Source organism: Odocoileus virginianus, chromosome 5 (genome assembly GCF_023699985.2).
Source record: "Odocoileus virginianus isolate 20LAN1187 ecotype Illinois chromosome 5, Ovbor_1.2, whole genome shotgun sequence".
NCBI lineage: Eukaryota > Metazoa > Chordata > Mammalia > Artiodactyla > Cervidae > Odocoileus > Odocoileus virginianus.
In genome coordinates this window covers 84,086,697-84,114,548 of record NC_069678.1, presented here as the reverse complement: position 1 = coordinate 84,114,548, position 27,852 = coordinate 84,086,697, and the positions used below count along the sequence as shown (strand labels likewise).

At 43.7% G+C, this 27,852-nt stretch overlaps 1 protein-coding gene across 1 annotated transcript in view; it reads left to right on the top strand.

The window, feature by feature from the left end:
• Positions 1-21,503, top strand: part of RIMKLA (ribosomal modification protein rimK like family member A) — a 33,413-nt gene extending 11,910 nt beyond the window's left edge. Inside the window, exons 2-5 of the mRNA XM_020914758.2 lie at positions 4,793-5,023; positions 10,497-10,583; positions 16,777-16,980; positions 20,521-21,503. Coding sequence (XP_020770417.1) covers positions 4,793-5,023; positions 10,497-10,583; positions 16,777-16,980; positions 20,521-21,011 — 1,013 coding nt within the window. The 3' untranslated portion in view covers positions 21,012-21,503. The remainder of the gene's footprint in view (positions 1-4,792; positions 5,024-10,496; positions 10,584-16,776; positions 16,981-20,520) is intronic.
• The last annotated feature ends 6,349 nt before the right edge of the window (positions 21,504-27,852 follow it).

Below are 27,852 nucleotides of genomic sequence, written 5' to 3'. Positions count from 1 at the left end.
ACCAGGCTCCTCCATCCGTGGGATTTTCCAGGCAAGAGGACTGGAGTGGGGTGCCATGGCCTTCTCTGCACTGGGCATCAGGTCTGTGTAAATGCAGACTTTTAATAGTCCAGTACAGGGATTCATATACAAGATGTCATTTTTTTTTAATTAAAGCATAGTTGGTTTACAATGTTCTGTCAATCACTGCGGGACAGCAAAATGACGGAGTTATATACAATATACATTCTGTTTTGTATTCTTTTCCATTATGGTTTTGAATATAGTTCCCTATGGATACTCCCAGTATCCACAGGATATTGAATACAGTTCCCTGTGCTATACAGTAGGACCTTGTTCATTCATTCTAAATGTAATAGTTTGCATTTACTACCCCCAAACTCCCAGGTCATCACTCTTTCTCAGCAACTACGTCTGTTCTGTTCTGTTTTGTTTTTTTTAAACGAAACTTCTTTAATTTAAATACGATAATACATATGAAAGTTCTTACCAAAGTCCCTCAAACACAAAATGTTAGGCAAATTCAGATCTGAATGATTCCACCTTTTATTATCCTTGACTCTTCCCTGTATTTGTATGAATGATTGAAAATAGGTTTTAATTTTTAGAGCTCTGCTTTCCAGTAATGAGTTATTTCTAAAGCTATTTCTCTGTATTATTATGTTGATTTCTCTGCTGTTGTACATATAAATGCAAAAGTCTAGTTTTGTAGAATTAATTTAATCCAATATGTAGGTTAGAAAGAAAAACAGGCTCAATTCTTTGGAAAAGTTAGTCATTTTTCTATCTTGTTTTTAATACATTAAAAATATTTCCAAATATAAAGAATAGAGTCAAAAGGAAATCAGAACATAATTACCCATGAAAGCATATTGTTCTTTTTGGAAGTAATCTGGAGGAAATTTTGTGGTTTCAAAAAGTTGATTTAAGCGAGGTTGGTTATTCATCATTGTACTGACTAGTTTGGGGTCTGATCATTCTCACAATGTTATGGACCTGTTCGGGGACAGAGTGATCATTTTAATTTTTTTTTAAAAAGTGGTTCAAGGCTAAATAGTAAATCTCAAGCCCAGTCTAGGAGCCTGAGAGACCCCAAATATCCCAGAAGCAACTCAGCTCCTTTCCTTCACCCTGCCGTCCAGGTCAAGGTGATACCCAAGAGCACTCGGGCACCTAATCACATGAAATCCCTTGTTATTGAGGGAACGAGCCCCTCATGGTTCAGGGCTTTCCGTCCATCCCTTGGCAGCAAAGCAGAGGCCTGCCCTCTCTGAGTTCTGCATCAGCCCTTCATTCCCTTGGCTTAAGGCCCGTAGATTGCAGCGGGAACGCTAATGATCCCAGGAAAGGTGACACATTAAGCTCCATCCTTTCCTGAGAGGAGATATTTATGGGGAGAGGGAGAGAGATTACTAAGTGGTTAAAGGCTCTAGAATTCACTGACAGGTTTGCCGAGCACCAGTCTTAAATCCAAGCTGTTCTTGGCCGTGGCTATGCGGAACTGCCGTTCCTGCTGACGGATGCCATCACAAGCTGCAGACTCTTGTCTCCTGCTTCTAGAAATGTTTGATTTGGACAAGGTGCCGTGACATGCTGTGCTAAGTCGCTTCAGTCATGTCTGACTCTGTGTGACTCTTTGGACTGTAGCCTGCCAGGCTCCTCTGTGCACAGGATTCTCCAGGCAAGAATACTGGAATGAGTTGCCATGTCCTCCTCCAGGGGATCTTCCCTACTCAGGGATCAAACCCACATCTCCTGCATTACAGGCAGATTCTTTACCACTGGTACCACATGGGAAGCCCAAGGTACAGACAGCAAAGAAAATGGGAGTGATCAGGGGGCAAGTGACGTTGCCCCGTGGCATGGATGCTAGAGTTGGGTCAATGGGCAGAGAAAGAACTGGTTGTGCTGATGTTTTCCCTAAATCCATCATGCTCCTCTCTGCACAGAGCTGGAGGCCAGCACAGTCAGAGGCCACATCTGTCTAACTGCTTGCGAGAGCCTTTTCAGCTCCACATTAACCCATTCCATTCTTCGTTTATTAAAGGCTTCAGTTGGAATGAGCCAGGCCCAAAGATTTACCTTTGGAGAAGAGAGATGAAGTCCTGGTAAGACTTCCTAGGTATACGTGAATCTGCTTGTCGAGGCTGAGCTGTCTCTGTCCACTTGTGGTTGGTATTTCCAGAAATGACTGAATTCTTTTCTTCCCATTTAGAAGTTTAACTGTTTGTCTGTGGTCTCGTGTTGAGATTTAAAAGCCAGACGTTTCTGCTGCTTCTCATCTCTCTAGGTCACTTTTCTGTTGCAAAGCCATTTTTCTCATCGGGTGGTGCAAATCTCCATAAAGTGTCCTACCTTGCTCCGTAGAATGTCTGTGCAGTAAAAATGCCAGTGCCTTGCATATGTATAGCATTTTGTAGTTCTCAAAGCATTTTTGCATATATTACCTCATTATGTAATGTCATTCTGGGCTGTTGCTTTTCCCCTGACTGTTCTGTATTTACTCACCTTTTTCACCAACTTGAATACCTTTCTTTCTTCTCCTACCAATTTTCAGGATATTACTCAGGGTTTGCTTTTCCCCCCTTTCAGATTATTTTCCCCAGGGGCTATTAGTGGCAAAGGAAAAAGCACATATAAATGATACTGTTTTCTGATGGCAAAGTGAAGATAACCTGAATGCTCTTTAGACATCAGCCCTGAGAAATACGTTCCAGTTCCTTGGGTTCACGCTGTCAACAAAAGTACTAAAAACAATTTAACTTAATGACTGCACTTACTCTCTTTGCTTTAAATTGGTGAAACATCTAGAATGGGAGGAAACTGTGCAAGTTAGAGCCATGTAGTTGTTTTGTGGTTTGGGTTTTTCTGTTTGGTTGCTGTTGTTTTGTTTTGCTTAGAGTTTTTGTATTGATATTATTCATCCCCCAGTAGAGAAATAGTAACTTCCTTAGTAACTTTTATTTTCTTGAAATTAATATGGTTGTGCACTTTTATCACTTAGGAAATCAAAGGTGCTTTAGGTTAAAGTCTATAACATGGTTCTCAAACTATGTTTACAAGGTTTTCTGTGGAGCCTGTTAGAGACTCCTTTAAGGTTCATTAGGGCAGACCAAGTTATTCCTTGAATTCACGTCTCATTGCCCTCGCTGGTCCACTTCTTGTCCCTCTCACTGTATCCCCAAATGCTGAGTGCACTGGAGATGCCTAGTGAACTACTAAGAGTAATACAAACCACAGGCTGCTGCTCTGCCCCAGCTAAGTCACTTCAGTCGTGTCCGACTCTGTGCGACCCCATAGACGGCAGCCCACCAGGCTCCCCCGTCCCTGGGATTCTCCAGGCAAGAACACTGGAGTGGGTTGCCATTTCCTTCTCCAATTCATGAAAGTGAAAAGTGAAAGTCTCTCAGTCGTGTCCCATTCTTAGTGACCCCATGGACTACAGCCCACCAGGCTCCTCCATCCATGGGATTTTCCAGGGAAGAGTACTGGAGTGGGGTGCCATTGCCTTCTCCGAACCATAGGCTATCAGAGACCAAGCAGGTTGCTGTGAGCTTATCTAACCTTGACATTCCTTCTGTGCCATCCTTGAATGACCTAATGAGCCTCAGCCCATTCCATCCTAAGACAACGGAAAACTATCCCTTTTGTTGAGTCCAAATCTATCTCTATGTAGCTTCTATACAATTAAACAAACATGGAATGCCTACCACGTGCCAGATACTGTACTAGGGGCTGGGGTCATAGCAGTGAGCAGACAGACAAAATAATGCTTTTATGGATAGCTCCTCAGCTTCTTCTCCTGAGGTCACAGAAGACAAGCCAAGTAATTCTTCTGCATGGAACCCTACAGACAGTTGAAGACTTCACTCCTGTTCCTCTGACTCTTCATCCCAAGCTAATACTCCCAGTTCATCCAGTGTCATGCAGGTTTAAGTCCTTTGGCTATACAGATTAATTGTTTTGTGATGCATTCTAGTTTTTCTTAATATTGAATTGACTTTTAGTAGATTGATTATTTTTTAAGTTTTTTGTTATATAGATAATACGCAGTTGGAGACATTTTGGAAAATATGGATAATTATAATATAGGAAATCATCTATAATCCCATTACCCACTGTTAAAATGTTGACATACCTTTTCTAACTTGTATCAGTAATTTTATATCTTTTCTTTTTCACTTAACACTGACATTTTTACATTCATTTTATTCATAATATTCCAGATGACTTTTCAAGATGAAATTATGAGAGTAGTAAAGTTAACTTAAGTGACTTATACTTCATTCCCTGTTATTGTCTCCAGGCTCCTAAGCCTCTACGTTTTAGGGACTACTATTAATAGTTCTCCTGGAGAAGGAAATGGCAACCCACTCCAGTACTCTTGCCTGGAAAATTCCATGGACGAGGAGCCTGGTAGGCTACAGTCTGTGGGGGTCACAAAGAGTCGGACACGACTGAGCGACTTCAATGTTCAAATGTCATTAATAGGTCTACATGGAAGGAGGTACTGGACTATTATGTCCTATGGATTTTTCTGGCTTGGATTAGTCTCAGTATGCTGCCTTCTTCCCCCGCCCCCATTCACTCTTTTGTATTTCCTCAGTGTCATACTCTGCCCATTTTCTTGGAGTATAAGATGGACAGTAGCATCTCATTGCAATGGGATATTCACGTGCCATTTTCAAGGCTCTTCTTCCCGCTAACTTCAGTCTTGAGGAGTCTGTTGGAACCAGTGCTTCTGGTGGGATTAGACAGCCAGCACACAGCTCACTTCTCCCTTTGCTTGCAGGCCTGCAGCTGAACCAGAAGGCGCTCACCACTTTCCCAGACGTGGTGCTTGTCCGCGTGCCCACGCCCTCTGTGCAGTCGGACAGTGACATCACCGTCCTGCGACACCTGGAGAAGCTGGGCTGCCGCTTAGTCAACCGCCCACAGAGCATTCTAAACTGCATCAACAAATTCTGGACATTCCAGGAGCTGGCTGGGCATGGGGTCCCCATGCCAGACACCTTCTCCTATGGTGAGTGTCCTAAAAGTAGAATTGAGACTTGTTTTTCCAAATTGCCCACATCTCTTATGTTCTCTCTCCCCAGAAGCCCTCTAGTAGCTCTTGCTGGCTTTCAAGGTGAATCTGCTCATCTTAGTTGAGTCAATACCTTGAGTCTTTATCATAGTCATTCCCTCTGTCTGAAATGTCTTTGCTCCTTTTTCTCTGGAATTCGCTCATTAACTATGTAGCTGGGACACACTATGTGCCAACTACCACCCTAGGCACTCTGCTCTCGCAGGAAGTAGGAGAGTCCTGCTCTCAAGGCGTTTCCAGTTCATCTGGGGCAGAGGACAGCAAGTAAACAGGCAATTTCAGTGCAGTGTAGTAAGTGCCAGGATAACAGTAAGTGCAAGATGGTACGGGTTTACATAGGAGAGCTCCTAATTTAGTTTAAGATATTGAAGACTTCCCAAAAGAGATAAAGCTGAAGTTACCGAACTAAAGCAAGGTGGGCAAGGGAGCAATCTAAGAAGAAAGCAGAATATAGAAAGATTTAAAGGCAAGACAGAACATGACCAATTGGTGTTATTTTGAGTAATTTGTAGAACATCAGGGAACTAGAGTGGAGATACATGGCTAGAAGGATAAGAAGTTGCCATCTACAGTATATGAATGAGGTTGGGGTAATTCTGAGACTAACAGGAAATTATTGGAGGGCTTTAAGCAAGGAAATGGCCTGATCAGAGGTCAGAATATCACTTTGGCTACACTGCAGAAAAGGAATTAGACCAGAGGTAAAGTAGAGACAGGATATATAGTGGTGAAAGTGAAAGTCATTCAGCTGTGTCAGACTCTTTGCAACCCCATATAGTCCATGGAATTCTCCAAGCCAAAATACTGGAGTGGGTAGCCTTTCCTTTCTCCAGGGGATCTTCCTGATCCAGGAATCAAACTGAGGTCTCCTGCATTGCAAGCGGATTCTTCACCAACTGAGCTATCAGGGAAGCCATATAGAGTGGTAGGCTTTATAAATGATGCAGGTGAGCAATGATGGTCAAAACTAAGGTGGTTAGAGTAGGAATGAAGTGAACAGATTCAAGATGTAAGAAGGAGACAGATATGAGGACCTGATGATTGACTGGGTGTTAGGAGGGTGGAGAGGAATCAAGAGTGACTCTGGTTTCTGGTTGGGCCACCAGATGTGAAAGCAAACACTCAATGAGTGTTCCAGGTAAGAGGAGAAACAGACTGGTGGGTAGGGCAAGGCATTATTGGCAGAGATTATTTGAGTTTAGGACACATTCTGCTTGAGGTGTCTATAGTATATGCAAGTAAAAGTATTCAGTAGGCAGCAGATAAATGAATCTGGAGCTCCTGAGAAAGATGTAGACTATGGAAGTAGATATGGAAACTTCGATTATGTTCAGTGAAATCACAAGAATGGAGATTACTCAGGGAGAACATGCAGAATGAAGAGAAGCCTGAGCTGCGTGAAATGGTTAAATGGTAAATTTTGTTATGTCTATTTTACCATAATAAAATAATAATTAATAAAAGAGAGTTTGAGAATCCTTTCAGTTCAGTTGCTCAGTTGCGTCCGACTCTTTGCAACCCCATGAATCGCAGCACGCTAGTCCTCCCTGTCCATCACCAACTCCCAGAGTCTACTCAAACTCATGTCCTTCAAGTCGGTGATGCCATCCAGCCATCTCATCCTCTGTCGTCCCCTTCTCCTCCTGCCCCCAATCCCTCCCAGCATCAGGGTATTCTCCAATGAGTCAACTCTAAGCATCAGGTGGCCAAAGTACTGGAGTTTCAGCTTCAGCATCAGTCCTTCCAATGAACACTCAGAATTGATCTCCTTTAGGATGGACTGGTTGGATCTCCTTGCAGTCCAAGAGACTCGCAAGAGTCTTCTCCAACACCACAGTTCAAAAGCATCAATTCTTTTGCACTCAGCTTTCTTTATAGTTCAACTCTCACATCCATACATGACTACTGGAAAAACCATAGCCTTGACTAGATGGACCTTTGTTGGCAAAGTAATGTCTCTGCTTTTTAATGTGCTGTCTAGGCTGGTCATAACTTTCCTGCCAAAGAGTAAGCATCTTTTAATTTCACTGCAGTCACCATCTGCAGTGATTTTGGAGCCCAAAAAAATAGTCTCTCACTGTTTCCACTGTTTCCCCATCTGTTTTCCATGAAGTGATGAGACCGGATGACATGATCTTAAATTTTCTGAATGTTGAGCTTTAAGCCAACATTTTCACTCTCCTCTTTCACTTTCATCAAGAGGCTCTTTAGTTCTCCTTCACTTTCTGCCATAAGAGTGGTGTCATCTGCATATCTGAGGTTATTGATATTTCTCCCAGCAACCTTGATTCCAGCTCTTGCTTCATCCAGCTCAGCATTTCTCGTGAAGTACTCTGCATAGAAGTTAAATAAGCAGGGTGGTAATATACAGCCTTGATGTACTCCTTTTCCTATTTGGAACCAGTCTGTTGTTCCATGTCCACTTCTAACTGTTGTTTCCTGACCTGCATACAGATTTCTGAAGAGGCAGGTCAGGTGGTTTGGTATTTCCACCTCTTTCAGAATTTTTCAGTTTATTGTGATCCACACAGTCCAAGGCTTTGGCATAGTCAATAAAGCAGAAATAGATGTTTTTCTGGAACTCTTTTGCTTTATTGATGATCCAGCGAATGTTGGCAATTTGATCTCTGGTTCCTCTACCTTTTCTAAAACCAGCTTGAACATACGGAAGTTCACGGTTCACGTATTGCTGAAGCCCGGCTTGGAGAATTTTGAGCATTACTTTGCTAGCGTGTGAGATGAGTGGAATTATGCGGTAGTTTGAGCATTCTTTGGCATTGCCTTTCTTAGAGATTGGAATGAAAACTGACCTTTTCCAGTCTCATGGCCACTGCTGAGTTTTCCAAATTTGCTGAAATATTGAATGCAGCACTTTCATAGCATCATCTTTTAGGATTTGAAATAGCTCAACTGGAATTCCATCATCTCCACTAGCTTTGTTCGTAGTGATACTTCCTAAGGCCCACTTGACTTTGCATTCCAGGATGTCTGGCTCTAGGTGAGTGATCACACCATCATGATTATCTGGGTCGTGAAGATCTTTTTTGTACAGTTCTGTGTATTCTTGCCACCTCTTCTTAATATCTTCTGCTTCTGTTAGGTCCATACCATTTCTGTCCTTTATTGAGCCTATCTTTGCGTGAAATAGTCCCTTGGTATCTCTGATTTTCTTGAAGAGATCTCTAGTCTTTCCCATTCTGTTGTTTTCCTCTATTTCTTTGCATTGATCACTGAGGAAGTCTTTCTTATCTCTCCTTGCTGTTGTTTGGAACTCTGCATTCAAATGGGACTATCTTTCCTTTTCTACTTTGCTTTTGGCTTCTCTTCTTTTCACAGCTATTTGTAAGGCCTCCTCAGACAGCCATTTTGCTTTTTTGCATTTCTTTTTCTTGGGGATGGTCTTGATCCCTGTCTCCTGTACAGTGTCATGAACCTCCGTCCATAGTTCATCAGGCACTCTCTATCAGATCTAGTCCCTTAAATCTGTTTCTCACTTCCACTGTATAATCGTAAGGGATTTGATTTAGGTCATACCTGAATGGTCTAGTGGTTTTCCTTACTTTCTTCAAGGTTGTAATTAAGGGATGATTCAGGGTCAAGGAACGGGTTTTGTTTGTTTAAGATGGGAGACAACTGAGCATGTCTTAAATGCAGCTGCCATTCTGAACTGAGAGGTTGAAGATACAGCAGAGGGAGAACACTTAATGTTGCAAAATCCCTGAGGAGGTGAGAGGGAAAGGGGTCTGTGGCCCAGATGCAGGGATGGCCTCAGATAAGAAAAATCCCTCTTGGGACTTCCCTGGCACTCCAGTGATTTAGACTCCATACTTCCAATGCAAGGGGTGCAGGTCCAGTCCCTGGTTGGGGAACTAAGATTCCACATGCCATGCAGCCATAAGTAAATAAATAAAGGGCCTTCCTTGCATTGTATTCTAGGGAAGGACAAAAGGACGGTTAGGGAGGAGTTACCTTTATCAGTGAGTATCAGGAAGCTAGGAGTTCTCTTCTTATAAAATGTTTTCACTGTGATGATGCCCCTGTTTACCTGCATTGCCTCTGTATGCTGCTTTACATTTTAAAAAATCATTAGCACTTTGGTGACAGGTCTTATTAGTATTTCAGAGTATTTTGCTTTGCAAAAAAATTGATGAACTGTAACACCTGTGGTAGGAAGAATAATGGTCCTTTAAAGATACAAAAGGGCTTCCCTGGTGGCTCAGTGGTAAAGAATCTGCCTGTAATGCAGAAGACATGGGGTTTGATCCCTGGGTAGGGAAGAGCCCCTGGAGAAGGAAATGCCAACCCACTCCAATATTCTTGCCTGGGAAATACCATGGACAGAGGAGCCTGGTGGGCTACAGTCCACGGGGTCGCAAAAGTCAGACACCAGTTAGCGACTAAACAACAACAACAAAGATGCAAAGGTGTAGGAAATCAAGGAAGCTTATAAAACAATTTAGAAGGATTTTAATACATATTAATATTCATAGTTTTTAAATGAATGCTTAAAAGTGTATAGTGGAGCCAATTCAGTCATGCCTTAACCTTGGATGAGACAAATCCCAGACTTGGTTTCTTTGGATAATGGTTTTCTACCTCTGTATAACAATCTACTGAAAACTCAGCAGCTTAGACAACACCCATTTACCAACTCCCAGTTTCGGAAGGTCTGAAGTCTAGCTATGGCATAGCCAGGTGCTATACTCAGGTCTCACTAGGCTGAAGTCTGGGGTCTTCCAGGCTCGCTGGTTGGCATTCAGTTCCTCATAGCTATAGGACCGAGTCCCCGCTCTCTGCTGCCTGTTAACTTAGGGCCATTGTCAGCTCCTAGAGGCGGCCCGCCTGGCCCTGTCACATGGACTTCCCTCCACCATGGCAGTTCACTCCCCTAAGGCCAGCAGGAGGGTTTCTCTGCTGCTTCACCTTTTACAGGGCTCACCTGATTGGGACAGGGCCCACCAAGAATATCTCCCTTTTAATTAATTCGAGTCAACTGATTATTAGCCTGATCGCAGGAATGCTGTCCCAGCATAGTCACTGGCCCCTCCTACACTTAGGAGGTGGGTTATACAGGGCATGTACACCAGCAGGTAGGAATCTCGGGGGCCTTAGAGATCTGCCTACCCCAGCCATGATAAGGGAAAAAAAATCCCCGCCCTGCCCATGGGCTTGTCATGATGATGACATGGACTGGAGCATGTGAAGCCTCTGTCACGTAGAAGCCCATGATAATGCCGATTACCATATCTCTCTGCCCCCACCTTTTGGATGACAGATACAAAATACATAGTCTGTCGGATGGAATGGGTTCAAATTGCCTTAATCAGAGAGACGCGAGGCCTCTAAAGAATTCCCACAGAGCCCCCCAACCATCACCCTCACCTTCCCTGACTTTTGCTTTTCTTGGCAGGTGGACATGAAGACTTTTCCAAGATGATCGATGAAGCCGAGCCGCTGGGCTACCCGGTGGTGGTGAAGAGCACGCGGGGACACCGGGGTCAGTGCCCTCTGCCCCGGCTTCTGATTGGGCGGCAACTCTGCCTGGACCAGCCCCTCGCCCCGAGCTGCAGGAGCGCTGCTCGGAGAGACGGAGCGCCCCCTGGCGGAAATTGTGGTGCAGTCCTTAGCTCTGTCCCCGCTGTTCTCGCTTTGTCCACACCCTTGCCGGCCGTTCCCTAGCCTCTCGCAGTAGACTCCTGACTTGCTTCTGACTGGTTTCCCGAGCTCCACTACCAGTGCATCCTCTTTGTGTCTTTGTGGAAGCAGTTTCTCTGGAGCAAAGATCTCTTCTTGTCACCCCTTTGCTGAAAAACCTTCCCAAGAGCTTGTGTTGCCTGTTAGACACAGTTCCTATTCCTCACCCTGGAGGAGCAGTGTCCACCTTCCTTGGCAGCCTTCTCTGGCCCCCTGAACACTCCATAATCCATTCTAGACTAGACTGTGTCTCCTGCTCTCTTAAAAAGGCTTTGTTCTCTTCCCTTTTCTGGGGACCCTGCCTTCCTCTGTGCTCCAGTGAGCTTCTGCTGTGCATTAAAGCCAGCTTCACATCATTTCTTCTCCCTCCACAACCCTGGTCTCCTTCCCTCTCTCCCAAAGTTAATCACTCTTCCCTTTGTGTTTCCGAAGCGCTTCATCCTTGCCTCCAGCGTAGTACTACACTTTCCGACAGGTATAGATTTCTGTGCCTTTGACTGCAGCTGCTCAGAGGTGGGAACTTGGTCCTGCCCATCTCTGTCCCCAGGACCTCCTACAGAGCTCAGGACACAGTAGTGGAGAGGATGTGTGCAGCCGAAAGCAGTTCCCCTCCCCTGTGGTATGTGAGCGGGTACCTCCTGATGATACCCAGATGGCATCCTTTACTGCTCAGGGCATCTGGAGTGACAGGAGGTACCCTGGGTGGACACGGAACGAGAAGTTCCCGTGAGCCTGACACACACCCTGCTCTTGGTCTTTGCTGTGTAGAGGGTAGAGATGTTGCATTGCAGGGTGATGCACTATGGCATGCAGGTCCTTGCGCCTGTTTCAGCCTCACGGAGGGAGGGGTCCGCTCTGCCCTGAGGCAGGGAAGGCTTCGTGGAAGGAAAGGAGACTTCAGTTGGAATGTGGAATTTGAACTGGGTAAGCAGCATGCAGAAGCCGGGGTGGGCAAAGCAACCTGGGGAAAGAGTTAAGGAGTAAGAGAAATGAGTTGGGATGGTGAGGTGGGGCTCTGAATACTGTTCGGATATACTGCAGTGCAAAAATGCAATGTCTCAACTAGTTTTTTATTGTGGTGAAACATACATGAAATAAAATTCAACTGATATTTATTGAGTGCCCACAAAGTGCCAGGGGGATACAGAAAGGAACAGAACAAAACTTCCTGCCCTCAAGGAGCTCACGTTGTAGAAAGGTAAGACAGACGATAAATAAACTAAATAGCAGATGCAGTAGTTTTAGATATTTTAAAAATTAAGAGATAATTCATAAAACAAAAAATGTACCATTTTATGTTGTACAGTTATGAGGATTTTAGTGTTTTTACTCTTCAGTACAACCATTGTGTAAGTAAATGTTAGTCACTCAGTAGTCATGCCCAATTCTTTGCAACCCCATGGACTATAGACTGTCAGGCTCCTCCTCTGTCCATGGAATTCTCCAGGCAAGAAAAGTAGAGTGGGTAGCCAGTTCCTTCTCCAGGGGATCTTCCTGACCAGGGGATCGAACCCAGGTCCCCTGCATTGCAGGCAGATTCTTCACTGTCTGAGCCACCACGGTAGCCCCCACTATCTAATTGCACAATATTTCCATCACCTCCAGAAGAAACCCTGTGCTTGTCAAAGGTCAGTCCCAGCGGTGCCTCCCCTGGTCCCTGGCAACACCTAATCTACTTTCTGTTTCTATGGATTTGCCTCTTTTGGGTGTTTCCTGTCAATGGAACCATACGATATGTGGCCTTTTGTGTCTGGTTCTTTTAGTGTAATGTTTGTAAGGATCATCCATTTTGTAGAATGGATCAGTTTTTTATCCCTTTTTATGACTCAATAGTATTTTATATGGATATGCCACATTTTGTTTATCTGCTATCCATTGATGGGCATTTGGGTTGTTTTACTTTGTGGCTCTTATGAATAATGCTGATGTGAACATTCGTGCACATATGTGTGAACATATGTTTTCATTTCGCTTGGGTATATATATACCTAAGAATGGAATTGCAGGGTCACATGGTAACTCTTGTGTTTAACATTAGGGAAACCACCAATGTTTCCCTACAATGATGTTCCACAACAGTTATGCCATTTTATGTCCCTACCAGCAATGTATGAGTATTCTATTTTCACCACATTCTAAATAAAGCTTTTATATTAGGTATATTAATTGGCCTAGGCAAGTGATGTAAATGGTCACCATAGCTCCACCATAAAAATAAGTCACAAACAAAAAAGAACAAAAATGCATGTTTGCCAAGCATTAGTAATATATAGGTCTATTTTACAGATTTATTTTTTAAATCTTTTTTAATTGAGGTATAATTGACGTGTAACATTATATTAGTTTCAGGTGTACATCATAGTGATTCAATATTTGTATATATTGTGAAATGATCACAGTAAGTTAGTATCTATCATAGGTGCAGAATTTTTTTCCTTGTTATAAAAACTTCTAAGATTCACTCTCTTAGCAACTTTTAAATGTGTAATTTGTTTTTATTATAGCCATCCTAGTGGGTGTTTGTGGTATCTTACTATGATTTTGATTTGTATTTCCCTAGTGACTAATGTTGAACATCTTTTCATGTTATTGTCCATTTTGGTATCTTCTTTGGAAAGATGACTTTTCAAATTCTTTGCCCATTTTCAGTTGGTTTACTGATCTTTTTATTAAATTTTTTAGAGTTCTTTCTATATTGCGGTTACTACACTCTTATCAGATACATAATTTGAGCATGATTTCTTCCTACTCTGTAGGTCGTCTTTTCACTTTTTTTGATAGCATCCTTCGATGTACAGAGGGTTTTGATTTTGATGAAGTTCAATTTTTTCTTTTGATTACTTGTGCTTTTGATGTCATTTTGTGCTTGCCTAATCCAAGGTCATACAGATTTACACCTTTTTTCTTTCTAAGAGTTTTACACTTTTAGCCCTTACATTTGGAGTGCTTGATCCATTTTGAATTAATTTTTGTATATGGGGTGATGGAGTCAAATTTCATTCATTTGCCTGTGGATATCCAGTTTTCCCGGTATTATTATTGAAGAGACTGTTGATTCTCCACTGAATGCTCTTAGAACTCTTGTCAAAAATCCAAAATTGACCATCTGAATGATGTTTATTCTGGGTTCTCAGTTCTGTTTCATTGATCTATATGTCTACCCTTATGCCACACTGTTGTGTGTGCATATGTATGTTAGTCATGCAGTCATGTCTGACTTTTTGCGACCTCATGGACGGTATGGAGCCCACCAGGCTGCTCTATCCATGGGATTCTCCAGGCAAGTATACTGGATTGGGTTGCCATTCCCTTCTCCAGGGGATCTTCCCCACCCAGGGATCAAACCTGGATCTCCCGCATTGCAGGCCGATTCTTTTACCATCTGAGCCACCCGTAGAAAGTTTTGAAATTGGGAAGTTCAAGTCCTCCACCTTTGTCCTCCTTTTTCAAGATTGTGTTGGCTATTTGGAGTCCCATAAATTTACATATAAATTTTAGGATCAGCATATCAATTTCTGCAGTAAAAGGAAGTTGGAGTTTGGTGGGGATTACATTGAATCTGTAGGTCAATTTGAGGAGTATTTCCATCTTAACACTATTGTCTTCCATTTTTTGAACATGGAGTGTCTTTCCACTTATTTCAGTCTTTAATTTCTTTCAAAAATGTTTTGTAGTTTTCTGTGAATAAGTCTTAAACCTGTTTGGCTACATGTATTCCTTTTTATACTATTGTAAGTGGAATGGTGTTCTTAATTTCATTTTCAGATTGGTTGTAACACACAGCATCTGAGTAACAGTGGATAGGGAGTGAACAAAGTTGTAGCAGTTGTTAGACTCTGGTATATGGAAATAAATCTCAAGAAGGCAGTGGACTCATCATGCAAGATGTGCCCTTGAGAAAGTTACTAATCTTGTGGGCCCTAATTTTTCTTTTCTGTCAAACAAAAATAGCTATACTTGTCCTAATGCCTTCACAGAGCTAGCATGAAATATGAAAGATATAATTTAAAAATATAAAGTATTTGGCACACAGTAGATGATTAAATAATCTTAGCACTCTTCTCCCCACCCCACCCTAGTTTTTTCCCTCCTTTCTTTAAAACTGTAGCTCCTTAATTAACTGCAGACTAAGCCCCATATTGGAACCTCTGTGCCAGGAACCAAGGAACCTGTTTTTAGCTCCCATTTCTACTGAAAATCCTCGCATTGCCTGTCATTGAATCCCTGCCACCTGCTGCCAGACGCCAGATCTCCTGGTGCCAAATGTCCAATGACCAAGGCATGTTTTGGAGGTTACTTTTTTATGTTATTCGCCACTGGGGACTGATACCCATCCCTCTCTTTTTTTGAGACTTCAGAAATGTCCCACTCTTTTTAAGGTAGTAACAGATCTTAGGAAGACCATCTCTTTGTTCCATATTTGCTAACAAGGTTCAGGGTACAGTATGTTCTTGTCAGATTTGTAGAGGAAACCCATCAGGCCCCCCTGCCCAGATCTGTTAGCTAATGTGCAAGTGGAAAAGCAGATGTCAAGTAATTCAAAAATGTAAGTGATTCAGGCAGAAAAGAAAAAATTTGGAGTCAAGTACGAATGCTTTCCCCAGATATCAATAGAAGTATGGGTCATTCCTTTTAAAATTAAATGGAGAAATGCTGATAATTTGTGGGGGGAAAAAAAATCTATTTTGTTTACCTACTGTATCAAAGGGGAGTCTGGGGGAGAGCGGTAGTATTTTTTTTTATCAGCTGTGGAAAAAAAAAAATGTTACAGATCTGCACATTTTTGTGTGTACTGTTGTGTGTGCGTTTTTTTAGATTTAGCTTTTTGTTCGTATTGGTTGGCCATACATGGTTTTGATGGCTAGCTCTTTAAACTACAGTACAGAAACTTCACAAATGTGATTCAGGGCCCCCAGCACCCCTGTGTCTGCAGAGTGCCTTCAAAACTCAGCTGTTCCAGCCGGTGCCAACCTGTGAACTTCCCACCAGATCCCAGAATCTGTTATTCCTCCCCAAACTACTTCCCAGTTTACTTTTAATAATCTTCCTGAAGGAGCCAGGACAGTAGGGCCTGTTGTTAGGTGAATTCTTTATTCTTTCCAGCCTTTAAAATGTAACTTACTTGTAATGCAATGGGTTTTTTTTTTCTTTTTTAAATTTTTTACTTCATTTTGTTCCAATGTTCAGGTATTTAGCTCCCCTTTTATATAATTTTTTTTAAATTTTTGGTTTTCTCTTTTAGGGTGTTCCTCCAGAAGCACAGAGCAAAATTTTACTGTTGTGATGTACCAAGAGAACTCTAACAATTTGTAATTTCTAATTCCATACACGCGGTTAATCATTGTCTCTTCATTTTAAGATTTTTGATACAAATGTCGTTTTTAAAGAAAAAAAAATAAAATTAAATGGATAAGGCAAATAATACATTTCTTATGTTTGAAAATTCAGGACATCTGGCAGTGGCTACTTTTTGAACTCCCATAGTATTCAGCACTGACCTCTCCTAATGCCATATCAGGCTGTGTCATTATCTTTTGTGGTCTGTCTCCATCTCAACTGGGAATTTCTCTAAAGTATGTTCAGTTAATTATGTTCCATAAACATTGATTGACATGGTGTAAGTTTTGGGGATTTAAACAAAAGTGAATGAGACATGGGACTATCATATCAGCATCCTCTAGTTTTGGACCCAAATTAACTAGATTCTTAAGATTTTACTTTGGCCTCTTCTGTGTGTTTCTGGAATACATTTTTATTTCATTTTTGGGGGGGAAAAAAAACATTGTGAACAGAGAGGGAGGTGAGTAAAACCCAGAGAAAATAAAATTTGATGGCCATTTGAGAAGGCACAAGAGTCAGCTCAGAGAAGCTGAAGGGGCCAGAGTGAGGCAGGTTGGGAAAGAATGGTTGACTCTGGACCAGAAGGTGGGATGGCAAGGACCGTGCTCAGAGGCGTGTCTAACTCCTTTTTTTGCTCTTTGTCTTTCTTCTTAAAGGAAAAGGTGTTTTTCTCGCACGAGATAAACACCACCTCTCAGACATCTGCCACCTGATCCGCCACGACGTGCCCTACCTGTTCCAGAAGTACGTGAAGGAGTCCCACGGAAAAGACATCCGGGTGGTGGTAGTCGGCGGCCAGGTGATAGGCTCCATGCTTCGCTGCTCCACAGATGGACGGATGCAGAGCAACTGCTCTCTCGGTGAGGCACCGAAGCTCAGAGTGCGGCTGTTGGGCGGGGGGAGCCACCGGGGTTTCTCATCAGGATGTTTCGTGGTTGAGTTGCTCAGTCGTGTCCACCTGTTTGTGACCCCATGGGCTGCAGCGCACCAGGCTTCCCTGTCCTTCACCATCTCAGGATGTTTGCACCCGGTCAGGGTGTCTTCATTCCTCCTGTCCTATCAGACCCTCTGCGAGGTGCCAGGGTCACAGAGAGGAATTAGAAGCAAGCCCTTTCCCTTGGCAGTAAGCAGTCCAGGTGGGGGACAGGTGGGTATAAGGGCCGTGACGGAGGTCAAACCAGGGAACGTCAGGACACTGCAGTGTGAACTCCCTTTAAACAAGGGAGCAACAGGAGATCTGGTGATCGAGAAAAACTGATGTCTGGAAAGAGGATGGATTGAAGGCATAGGAGGGAGGCAGGGGAGCTGATTTTGGAAACTGGCAACAGCTCAGGTCGAAGTAAGGTGAGTCTAAAACTAAGGCAGTAGGGTGTTCCTTGGGGTTCCAGTGGTTCAGACTCTGCATTTTCACTGCTGAGGGCATGAGGTCAATCCCTGGTCTGGGAACTCCTGGGAGCAATGTGTTATGGCCAAAAACAAAAAAAAAATAAAAGGAAAGAGAATGAGAAGTAAACCAAGGTAATGGCAGGAGACACAGCATATGCTTTTACCTTGCATTGATAATTGAAATTGTATTTCTTTTTTTTTTTTCTTTAACTGTGATTTTCTTCTATATTTGATGTTATTAGAAAGCTGCAGTTTGTTTGGGTCAAATGCATAACCCCATCCCATTAACCTGTTGATAAGGCTTGTTTTCTGTTGTGGTGAATGGAGATGGTCCCGAGGGCATGGAAATTCTTATGTTCATTACAGAAAGCTACTGTCAACTACTGTCATGAGTGGAATTTGTTGGCAATGTGAAAAAATACCCAGTTGTTATTTCCTAAATTGCCAGATGAGTGTATCAAATCTGGTGACTAATGAGGCCGAAATCCAGTCCTTCAACTGGAGTGTGGTTGAGCAGTCTCCCAGAGTGGGCTCCAGGGTAGATGCGGGTAATGTAAGGATTAATGAAAGTCCTCACCCTCAGGAAGCTTATAGTCCAGTAAAGAAGATGTATAAACAGATCATTGTAAGATACAGTGACTAAAGTGCTGTGATAGAAGCAAATGCTAGGCTAAGGTTGACACTGTACCTAGTATATTATCTCATTTAATTTTCATGACACTCCTGTCTTGCCACAGTATCAAACCTTATGTATTATCAGTTTGTCTTTTTCAATTGCTTCACAAAATTCATTCTTTAACTGGAAAATACTACAACTTTGTAATTTATTCATATTGCTTTTTTTTTATGAACTGTTTTAAAGCTTAATAACCTTTCCCTCATACAATGTAATAAGTGATGGAGAGGCAGAGATAAGGTATAAGTCATCAGTTTATGAGAATACAAGTGTTGTGTTTTTAAGTTGTCATTTTTTTTTAGCCACTTGATTGATTTGTTTTGGCTTTGCTGGGTCTTTGTTGCTTTGCAGGGGCTTTGGTTGTGGTGAGTGGGGGCTACTTTTCCTCTCAGTACACAGGCTTCTTGCTACAGTGGCTTCTCCTGTTGCAGAGTACAGGCTCTGGAGAACGGGCGTCAGTAGTTGTGGGCACAGGGTTTAGTTGCCCTGAGGCATGTGAGATCTTCCTGGACCAGGGATCTAACCTGTGTCCCCTGAATTGGCAGGCGAATTCGTATCCTACTGGACCACCAAGGAAGTCCCAAGTGTTATCTTTGCAGGAAGACTAAAGGGAGACAATTAAATCAGAGGTCTTAGCTTTTTAACAAGTACGACTAAGCAGACTCCCTCTTGGTATGGAATTTTTGTATCACAAGCCTCTCTCAGAAAATAATAAGTTAATTTTGTTTCTTCTAATGCATCTTCAATGTAGAAAAGTTAGGAAATATGGCACAGTCAAATGAAAAAAGATATTTATCATTAATCCCAACATCTAGAGACAACCAATGTTAACATTTTGGTGGTGGTGTTTCTGACAATGGTTTGGTGGGGTTTTTTTTTTGTTTTTTTTTTTGGCATAATTATGGTCATACTGCACAGCCTTTATACCTTTTAAGTGTTAATATTTTCCCATGTGATCTCAAACTCACCATCATTTTTAGTAATGGCTGTAAACTATGCTCCTTTCTTCTATTGTGAGCTACTTAGATGATAGTATTTTATTTACTCATTAACAAATATCAAATGACTACTATGTACCAGCATTTTGATTTTCCAGTATTTTGAATAACTGCCACCAGCATATTTGTGCATAAAGCTTTTTTCCCTATTATATAAGATTATTTCCTTCGTTGTGGATTGACTGGGTCAGAGAATATAAACATTTTTTTAAACTCTAGAGAAGAGTATTATTTTCATATTACTTTCTCAAAGAGTGTCCTGATTTCCATGCAGACCTTTTGTGAGTAATAAAAATGCCAATTTCACTACCTCTCACCAGCATACCCCTCTTCCTTTGAAAGGTCATTTGACTCATCAGTTGGTGTCTGGTATTGTTGCCAAAATTTGGCCTCTGTACACTGGGGCTGGATTAAATCTCAGAGACAGAGTTTTGGGAGAAGTAGAAAGCAATTCTATAGGTAACTCAGTTGGTAAAGATCTGCCTGCAATGCAGGAGATCCTGGTTTGATTCCTGGGTCAGAAAGTTCCCCTGGAAAAGGGATGGGCTACCCACTCCAGTATTCTTGGACTTTCCCTGGTGGGTCAGACGGTAAAGAATCCACCTGCAATGTGAGAAACCTGGGTTCAATCCTGGGTTGGGAAGATCCCCTGGAGGAAGGCATGGCAACCCACTCCAGTATTCTTGTCTGGAGCATGCTATGGACAGAGGAGCCTGGTGGGCTACAGTCCATAGGGTCGGAAAGAGTCAGACTCAACTGAACAACTAAGCATAGCACAGAACAGAAAGAAATAGCTTTATTGCTTTGCCAGGCAAAGGGGGCCACAGAGGGCTAATGCTCACAGACTGTGTGTCCCACCCTGGAGGTGGGTAGTGAGGAGTCTCATAGTGTTCAAGGAGCTGGGTATGATCAGCTCATGGACATTCTTCTTATTGGTCAGTGATGAGATAATGGGGACTCAGCATCATCAGCCTTCTGGTTCCTACTGGTCTGGGGTCTCCATGCGTGTGGACAGCATACAGTTAACTTCTTTGACCTGGTGAGGGTTTCAGTATTTGCAAACAGCTCGAAGGACATGGCTCAGAATATTATCTATAGTCCTTGAGGGAGAGCTAAAGGTCCTTGCTTTGTTTAATGGCTCAAGAATTATTATTTTGTCTTGCTGGACTGTTTTCCTTTCTGCATGTTCTCACTTCTCTGATTAAATTTATTCTTTGACTAAAGTTTTTCTACATTCAAAAGGCAGGCGGAGAACATGGGTGGGGGTCTGTTCTAGGAAGCCCCCATAGGGTCCTGCTCAGCTGCAATGTCACCGTTACATCACTGTGATTTCCCCACAGGTGGTGTGGGTGTCATGTGCCCACTGACGGAGCAAGGCAAGCAGCTGGCTATCCAGGTGTCCAACATCCTGGGCATGGACTTCTGTGGCATCGATCTTCTCATCATGGACGATGGCTCCTTCGTGGTGTGTGAGGCAAATGCCAACGTGGGCTTCCTAGCCTTCGACCAGGCATGCAACTTAGATGTGGGCGGGATCATTGCAGACTACACCATGTCCTTGCTGCCCAACAGGCAGACCGGGAAGATGGCCGTCCTCCCAGGCTTGTCTAGCCCCAGGGAGAAGAAAGAGCCAGATGGCTGTGCTTCAGCTCAGGGAGTCGCGGAGAGCGTCTATGCCATCAACAGCGGGTCTACCTCCAGCGAGAGTGAGCCTGAACTGGGAGAGGTCCGGGCTTCCTCAGCCAGCACAGCGGGGGCCCCGGCCCCCTTGCTGCCTGACCCCAGCTACAACATTAACACCAGGATTGCTTCAGAATTAAAACTTAAGTGAATTCCTGCTTTTTGGCAGCACTGAAACCAAATCCTACTGCTTCCCTAGTAGTTTTGAGCGAATAAAATCTGGACTAGTGTGATTTCATTTGCACAGAAACTAGAAATCCCATCTGGGCACTCAGCATTCTTTCTAACGATGATTTAAGCAAATGGCCTAGCTTTGTGGTTTTTAGAAACACTAATATAAAAACCCTCACCGAGAACAACACCCCGACTGATTGATTTGAGACCAATATCTGCCGCGAGCACTTGGATGTTACGGCTGACTTGGGGCACTGACTCTCTGCTGCTTTGGCTTTTAGCTGTGGAACCCATTAAGCTGGAACTGCTCCTGGAGATACTGTACAAAAGAGCAACCGCCCGACAGAGACATGTGCAGAAGAAGTGGAATGTGACTGCAGTTGTGTGCTCTTCATTAAGAGTGTGTGTGTGTGCCTGTGTGTGTGACAGAGATGCTCAGAGAATACACAGTCCCATTGCTGTTAAAGAATCAGTCTCTGCTAGCCATCATTCACCGTCTTGACCATATTTCTCTGACACTCAGGATATGGTGTTTCAAAGGGAGCTTCCTCATTAGCATCTTCAATGAAGCACTTTGTAGAAAGTGAAATTGAGTGTCCTTTGACTTCAGTGGTTGGCAGACATCCTGCTCTGTAACTGGGGCTTTCTACAAACTGCTTTGCCAAGTATATAGACCCTGCTTCAACTAACGCCAGCCCCAGCAGCCTCTTGCACCTTTGCTGCCTTTGGCCTCAGCTGGAAATGCATTTCAATGAGCTAGTGGCCACACACTACCTTCCTTAAGCGTGCACTAGAACACCATGGACTTCTTTTCAGTGGACTCCTGTTCACTCGACATCAGAAGCCAGTGGGTTTTTAATCCTAGAGAGCTACTGAAAACTAATCATTCCCCCACTTCCTCTGCTGAAACTTTGTGTACTTAGCTATAGGAGATTTTCTTATACGAGTTGGTGTTGTGGGCCTGTTGGGTAGATAGAGCCATTGGAAACACACTCCAGTCCCATTGACATACTAGTCTTACCCAGGTTCCAGAGACCTGTCTTTACTCACTTTTCTACACTGGGGAGACTCAGGTATCAAGGATAACTCATTGCACATCTTATGGGGGGATGGTGAAGGGAAGTGGATAATGTTGACACCAAGTGCTTTCCATTTTAACTCTTCTAGCAGTAGATGATGACCCTTCCCTTGGGAGAAATCACAGAGATGGAGTTTTCCGTTTCTGCTTGTATGAAGTATGAAAGAAATGAACACGGCTACCTTTTTAACCAAATAAACTAGAACACATGCACTCAAGAGTCACCCTGATCGTACTTACTTCCTTGGGAGACCTTACTCTTGAGCTGCAACGTTCCATGTGCCAAGACCACATAGACTTCCTCTTTGGAATTATCTTTGAAGCCATGCAAGAAAAGAGGCCTCACCACCTTGTAGTCAGACCTCATTTTTTACACCACTCCTCCCCAGAGGTCCCAAATTCCATCAGTCATTTTACTTGGTCAGACTTATCTTCTAATGCTCTTTGGCTGTTAAAAAATCATTCCTCAAAAAAGAAATCTACCCTTAAAGGACAAAGACCATTAAGGAAGCTTACAGGTGGATAGCTCCAAGGAGGGTTCTAGAAATGTTCTGAGTAAGGCCAGCTTCCCTCGACTAAACACACATCTTTCCAAGGTGACTAGTTTGAAGGCAGCAACAACCCATTTGGGTGTATGAATTCCTGAACTTCTTATGTAATGTAAAATGTGTGTAAAGTCAAACTAGTCCATTTTCTTTCACAACACATTTAAATGGAAACTGGCTTTGAAAATACTGTGGCTAAAATCAGATCTCACTAAATAACAGTTGTACAACTGAAAACTGGCACCATGTAATGGAGATGTCGCACTCCACAGTAGTAGTTTAAATACAGTCAACATAAGGTGCATGCCACTGAGCTGTAACCCCAGTCATGTGTCTGTAGAGTTGAAAAATGATAATCCTTCACCTTTATATAGGTTAAGACATGTACCTTATCTTTACCACTCAGGGTGGGTTTAGAAGAATGGTTCTAAGTCTGTTCTCGTTGGAACTGGCCAGATGTTTTCTATGTAAACCTTTGAACCAAGTGATGACCTTCTGGAAACTGCATCCACTCCTTCCCACAGTTTAGTGTAAGCTCAGTCTCTCCATTTTACCTAAGGGGGTGATAGTGGGCCCCATCCTGAGCAGAGCAGCTAGAGGATGCTTCCAGAGTTGTCAAAAGGGCCTGTTTTCCAGCTGCCAGTGACATCTGTAGTCATTGGCATCATTGCTCGGAACCCAGCCCTGTCTAGAAACAGAGGAAGCTGGGGCACAGCTGGGTCGTAGCCTTGCTCCAGGATTTCCCACTTTGGCTGTGGGCCCTGTAAGCCTCAGCCAGATGGCTGGGCCGCCCTCGTCACAGCTGCCCACAGGGCCTGCTGGAGGGAACATGGGGCACAGAGCCAGCTCCTCATTCTGACTCTCCCCTTCAACAGCTGATAACCCTATACAAACAAGTTGACTCTGACCTCGAGTTTTCCATTCTTCTGATAGGGGATATGCCTATTTTATTTACCTCTTGAAGGCGGTGTGCTTTGAGGTCGAAGTGATTTAATTAATGAGACTGCATTATGTGGGAGGTGGTAGAGAAATGCCTACAGCATCTGGTTTTTAACAGTTTCCTATCACCCCTCCTCTGGGAGGAGTTAAAGAAAGAGACCATAAATTCTTGGCATTAGCACACCAAACAGTGATGGGAGGTCTGAAAATGGATGCAGCTTCTCAGAGGTCTTATGACCTGAAAGGAGTAATGTATTCAGCCTTCTGGATGTATTGTATATAACCTGAAACTCTTGACTGGTATATCAACTAACAGTCTTCCTTCTGTAACATAAATTGCGGTGTCTGTATACAGTCTTCCCATTATCTGGTAGTAGCATCTTGAAACTGGTCAAAACTTGAATGCCAATAGCTCAGTCACTCAGAATATATATGATTCTGCACTTGGGAAAAATGTCTTCCTGCTGTTTGTCTGATTGCTGAGAGGTATGGGTATCCCTCCTCAAAGGTGGATTCGGGACTATAGGTCTTGGGCGTCTGATCAACAGTGTAAGTGGATCATAAGTCTTTAGTCACAATTGCAGACTCAGTGCTCCCAACTCAAAGGGGATTCCCTCAAAGGGGAAGGGATGAGGAAGAAGGGGAAGGGATGAGGAAGAAAGAGAAGGAGAAAGGTCTGGAATAGTTTTGTGATATTTTGGTGAAAGTGATGAGTTGGGATCATCTGGAACTCTAGTGGGAAAAGGAAGAAATGGCTCTTTGATGAGTTGTTTGAATGAAAGAATCATGAATATGCATTGATTAGAGTTAGGGATCTAACCTACTGATTAGATTAGAAACTATTCTGTATAAAGAAAATGAGATGCATGGATTTCCATCTGCCTTGGCGGAAGTAGTAGAAGACACATCCCTTTTTTAAGTCCTGATGAAGGCTGGTCTTGAGAATACTCTTAATGTAAATCAGAGGAAGATTGAACCAGCTAGCTGCAATCACTCAAGTAAGAGCTGACCCTCCTGGAAATGAATGACCAAGAAAGAAAGCCATGTGCAGGCGATCACAGAGCCATGTCAGAGGGTGAATCCAAAGTCAGCAAAATGGCCTAATACTTCCTATGCACCTGAAGGTGAGCAGGCTTCTATCTGCTATTTTATGCTGATGTTTTGTAAAGAGACCTGACAGCAGCCCCCTTATCACTCTCCCTGGAGTTAGCATTCCTAGACCTGCTGCTGTAGCCTAATATTAGTAGAAAACCTGGGGCTGATTATGGCTGCTTCTGAAACTCCAGCTCAGACTGTGGCTTAAAATGTTGTCACCTAGAAGATCGCCAGTTCAGAAATATGTTGTCTTAATCCTTTTAAAACTGTACTATGTTTTCTTTCCAAGTCTGTGGCTAGACTGCAGCCTGCCCTTCTGAAACACACAGCTGAGTTTGAAAACCTTGTCCCTTCAAGCCTTTCCCACTTCCTTCTCCAGGTGCAGCTCCCACACTGACCTGTGGCAGTGTCCCAAGCCCTGTGTTGGCATCCCAACCTTGTTGGGAAGATTTGCTCTGCCGTTTCATGTTCACTGGGGCTCAGAGGTAAAACTAAGAAGGTCACCCACCGAGCCAGATTTGAGGCCACAGGAAGAGCAGGGCTTTGGAACCAGTTCAGTCCCCATTCTATAGATGGAAATCTGAATCCCGGAGACCATGTTCACTTAGCTGGTCAGCAGCAAGGCTGGGACGCAGGCAGTCTGGTTCCCCACTGGTTTGGCATACTGCCAGGGGTGTGTCTGTTCTTCCATGGCACTCAATATTTGCTGCCATCCTGGAGCCAACCTGTACCCATCCCCCTTCTGCTAAACCTCTTCTCTGGATCAACATGGTGTGAAGGATTCAGCTCCTGGATGTGACTTTCAGGTAAGAGCTACAGAGGTGTATATGAGATTTCCAGGTGCATGCTGGCTTATCACCTGTGCTTTCTGTGGACCAGCCAAGAGCATATAGCCCCATATTACTGCATCAGTGGTGGGATGTGGGAGAATGCCCCTGCCAAGTTGACTGAAGGCTTCCTTGGCCCCAGTTTGATTCATGTTCCCTCACTGAAGAATGTCTTGGATTTCCAGAGGCCTTAGTGGCCCTGCATGGAGTTCCGAGGGCACAAAGGCCCTAAGCGTCTCCTGTCAGGCACACCTGAGGGGGGATCCTGATCAATAAACATGTTGTTTGCAACCAGCTGCAAAGTCAAAGGTTTCCTTCCATTCACAGGTCCATAGGACATCCCCCTTACAGCCAGCCACTAGAGGAGATTCTTGCCTGCTGTAGCTGATGTGTCAGCTGAGGATGCCCCCTGCTCCTTGAGATCCAGAGAAGTCTGCTAACTGGGTCTTTGGAACTCTGTGATTTATAAGGGGTTTATATCGGGCAGTTACTGCTGACTCCAGACTTCTGCTTCCTCATTTTAAGCAATAGTGGTGTTTCATCTCTGCACTGCCTCAGCTGAAATGTACAGTTCTCACCCCTACTTCCACACACACCAAAATTCAAATGAGTCAGCATGAGCGTGGGTGCCTGTGTGTGTTTTGGTGATGTGGGAGGAAATGGGAGCCTTTACAGCAATCAGACATGGAGCCCCCATTCATAAAACACTCCTTTGATACCCTACAGAAGAATCCACTCACATTCCACCCCACATGATATCTGTCTCCTTTCTTGTGTTCATGCGGGCTAAGTCGATTCAGTCATGTCCGACTCTTTGTGATGCTATGGACTGTAGCCTATCAAGCTCCCCTGTCCATGAGATTCTCCAGGCAAGAATACTGGAGTGGGTTGCCATTCCCTATTCTAGGGAATCTTCCCAACCCAGGGATAGAACCCACATCTCTTACATCTTGTGCATTGGCAGGCAGGTTCTTTACAAATAGTGCAACTTGGGAAGCCCTTTTTGGGACAAACCAAATCCATTTATGTTCTCATGGATGGCAGCACAGTCATTCCTTTTTTGATTTGATTTTTTAAAATTTGATTCCTGCCAACACCCCTACCTTCACGATTTCACTTTCCACCATGGGTGGCTTATTAGAGGAATTTTCCTGAACAAAGATCACTCCCTCCTCAAGAGGAACTCATATGCTGTCCCTGAGGGTGAAACACTGTTCACTCCCACTACCCTAGCCAGGCATGGCAACCACCATAATCACCACTAGCTGTCAGGGTCATCATGCTTTATGAAAGCCAACACAGACTGATGTAAACGGTCTTGGTTTGAGTTACCCAGGTTCAAATCCTTGTTTGATAACTTACAGCTTATGTGACCTAAGGAAAGCCACTTAATCTTGCTTAACCTTTGCATCATCACCTATAAATGTGGTAGATAAACACAGTCTTGAACGTGAAGCTCTTAACTACAGATCTGGCTTTCAGCAGTTTTCCTCTTCTTGCTTCCTTCAGTGTCAGCAATCACAAACAGCTCCCGCTTGTGATCATGGCTCAGTGCCAAGGGATAAAAGCTGGCAGACAGCAGCTTTACAGCTGGGAAAAGAGATGCAGGAGAGGGAGGGGACCGGGCTGGTGGCTGCTCAAGCATGCTGTGGTTTAGGCTTAATGACTGAAAGGTCCCATCTATCCCCGAGATTCTGTGATGCTCTAGTGTGAGATATAGAGGGTGTATCTGGCTTAGAAAACTCCTAGAGGAAAGGCTGCCACAGACAATTGGGAGGCCGGAGAACAGAGAAGCAGTGTGACCTTGGATGATTTAGCACCTGGCTTCTTTGGCTCTTCCTGTATAAGGTTTACTGGCTTTGCATCAAATGGAAGGAGGAGATGCCAGGGATTTGAATTAAATCTGTCAAACAGGGGGTGAGGGTAGTCAGAAGGCTGGGGCTGGAGGGTGGGCTGTGTAGGGAACTCTGATAGCCCGACAGCACCATCTGGACTTGGCAGGGATGACAGCCTTGAGAGCAGATGGAACTAGCCAATAAAGCAGCTAAAATTCTGCTGCCCTGGGCCTGGCCCCCGTCAGACCCCCAGGATCTCCTGTTTAGAAGGAACACTGATCCTACTATCTGTAGAGAGCATGAGTCTCAGTCTAGAACTAATAAAGGTCTTTGTAGTGGCAGGACCAGGCAGGTGGCTGATTTGTTTAGTCCCACCCAGGTGTCCCCAGAGTACCAGTTGTGTGCTGTACCAGATTGGACCAGCCCATGAGAGTGGATTGTTACCTTTTCAGGAATTTCATGAGCTGGTTGTTAAAGGCAGCCATCACGGAAGCCTGCC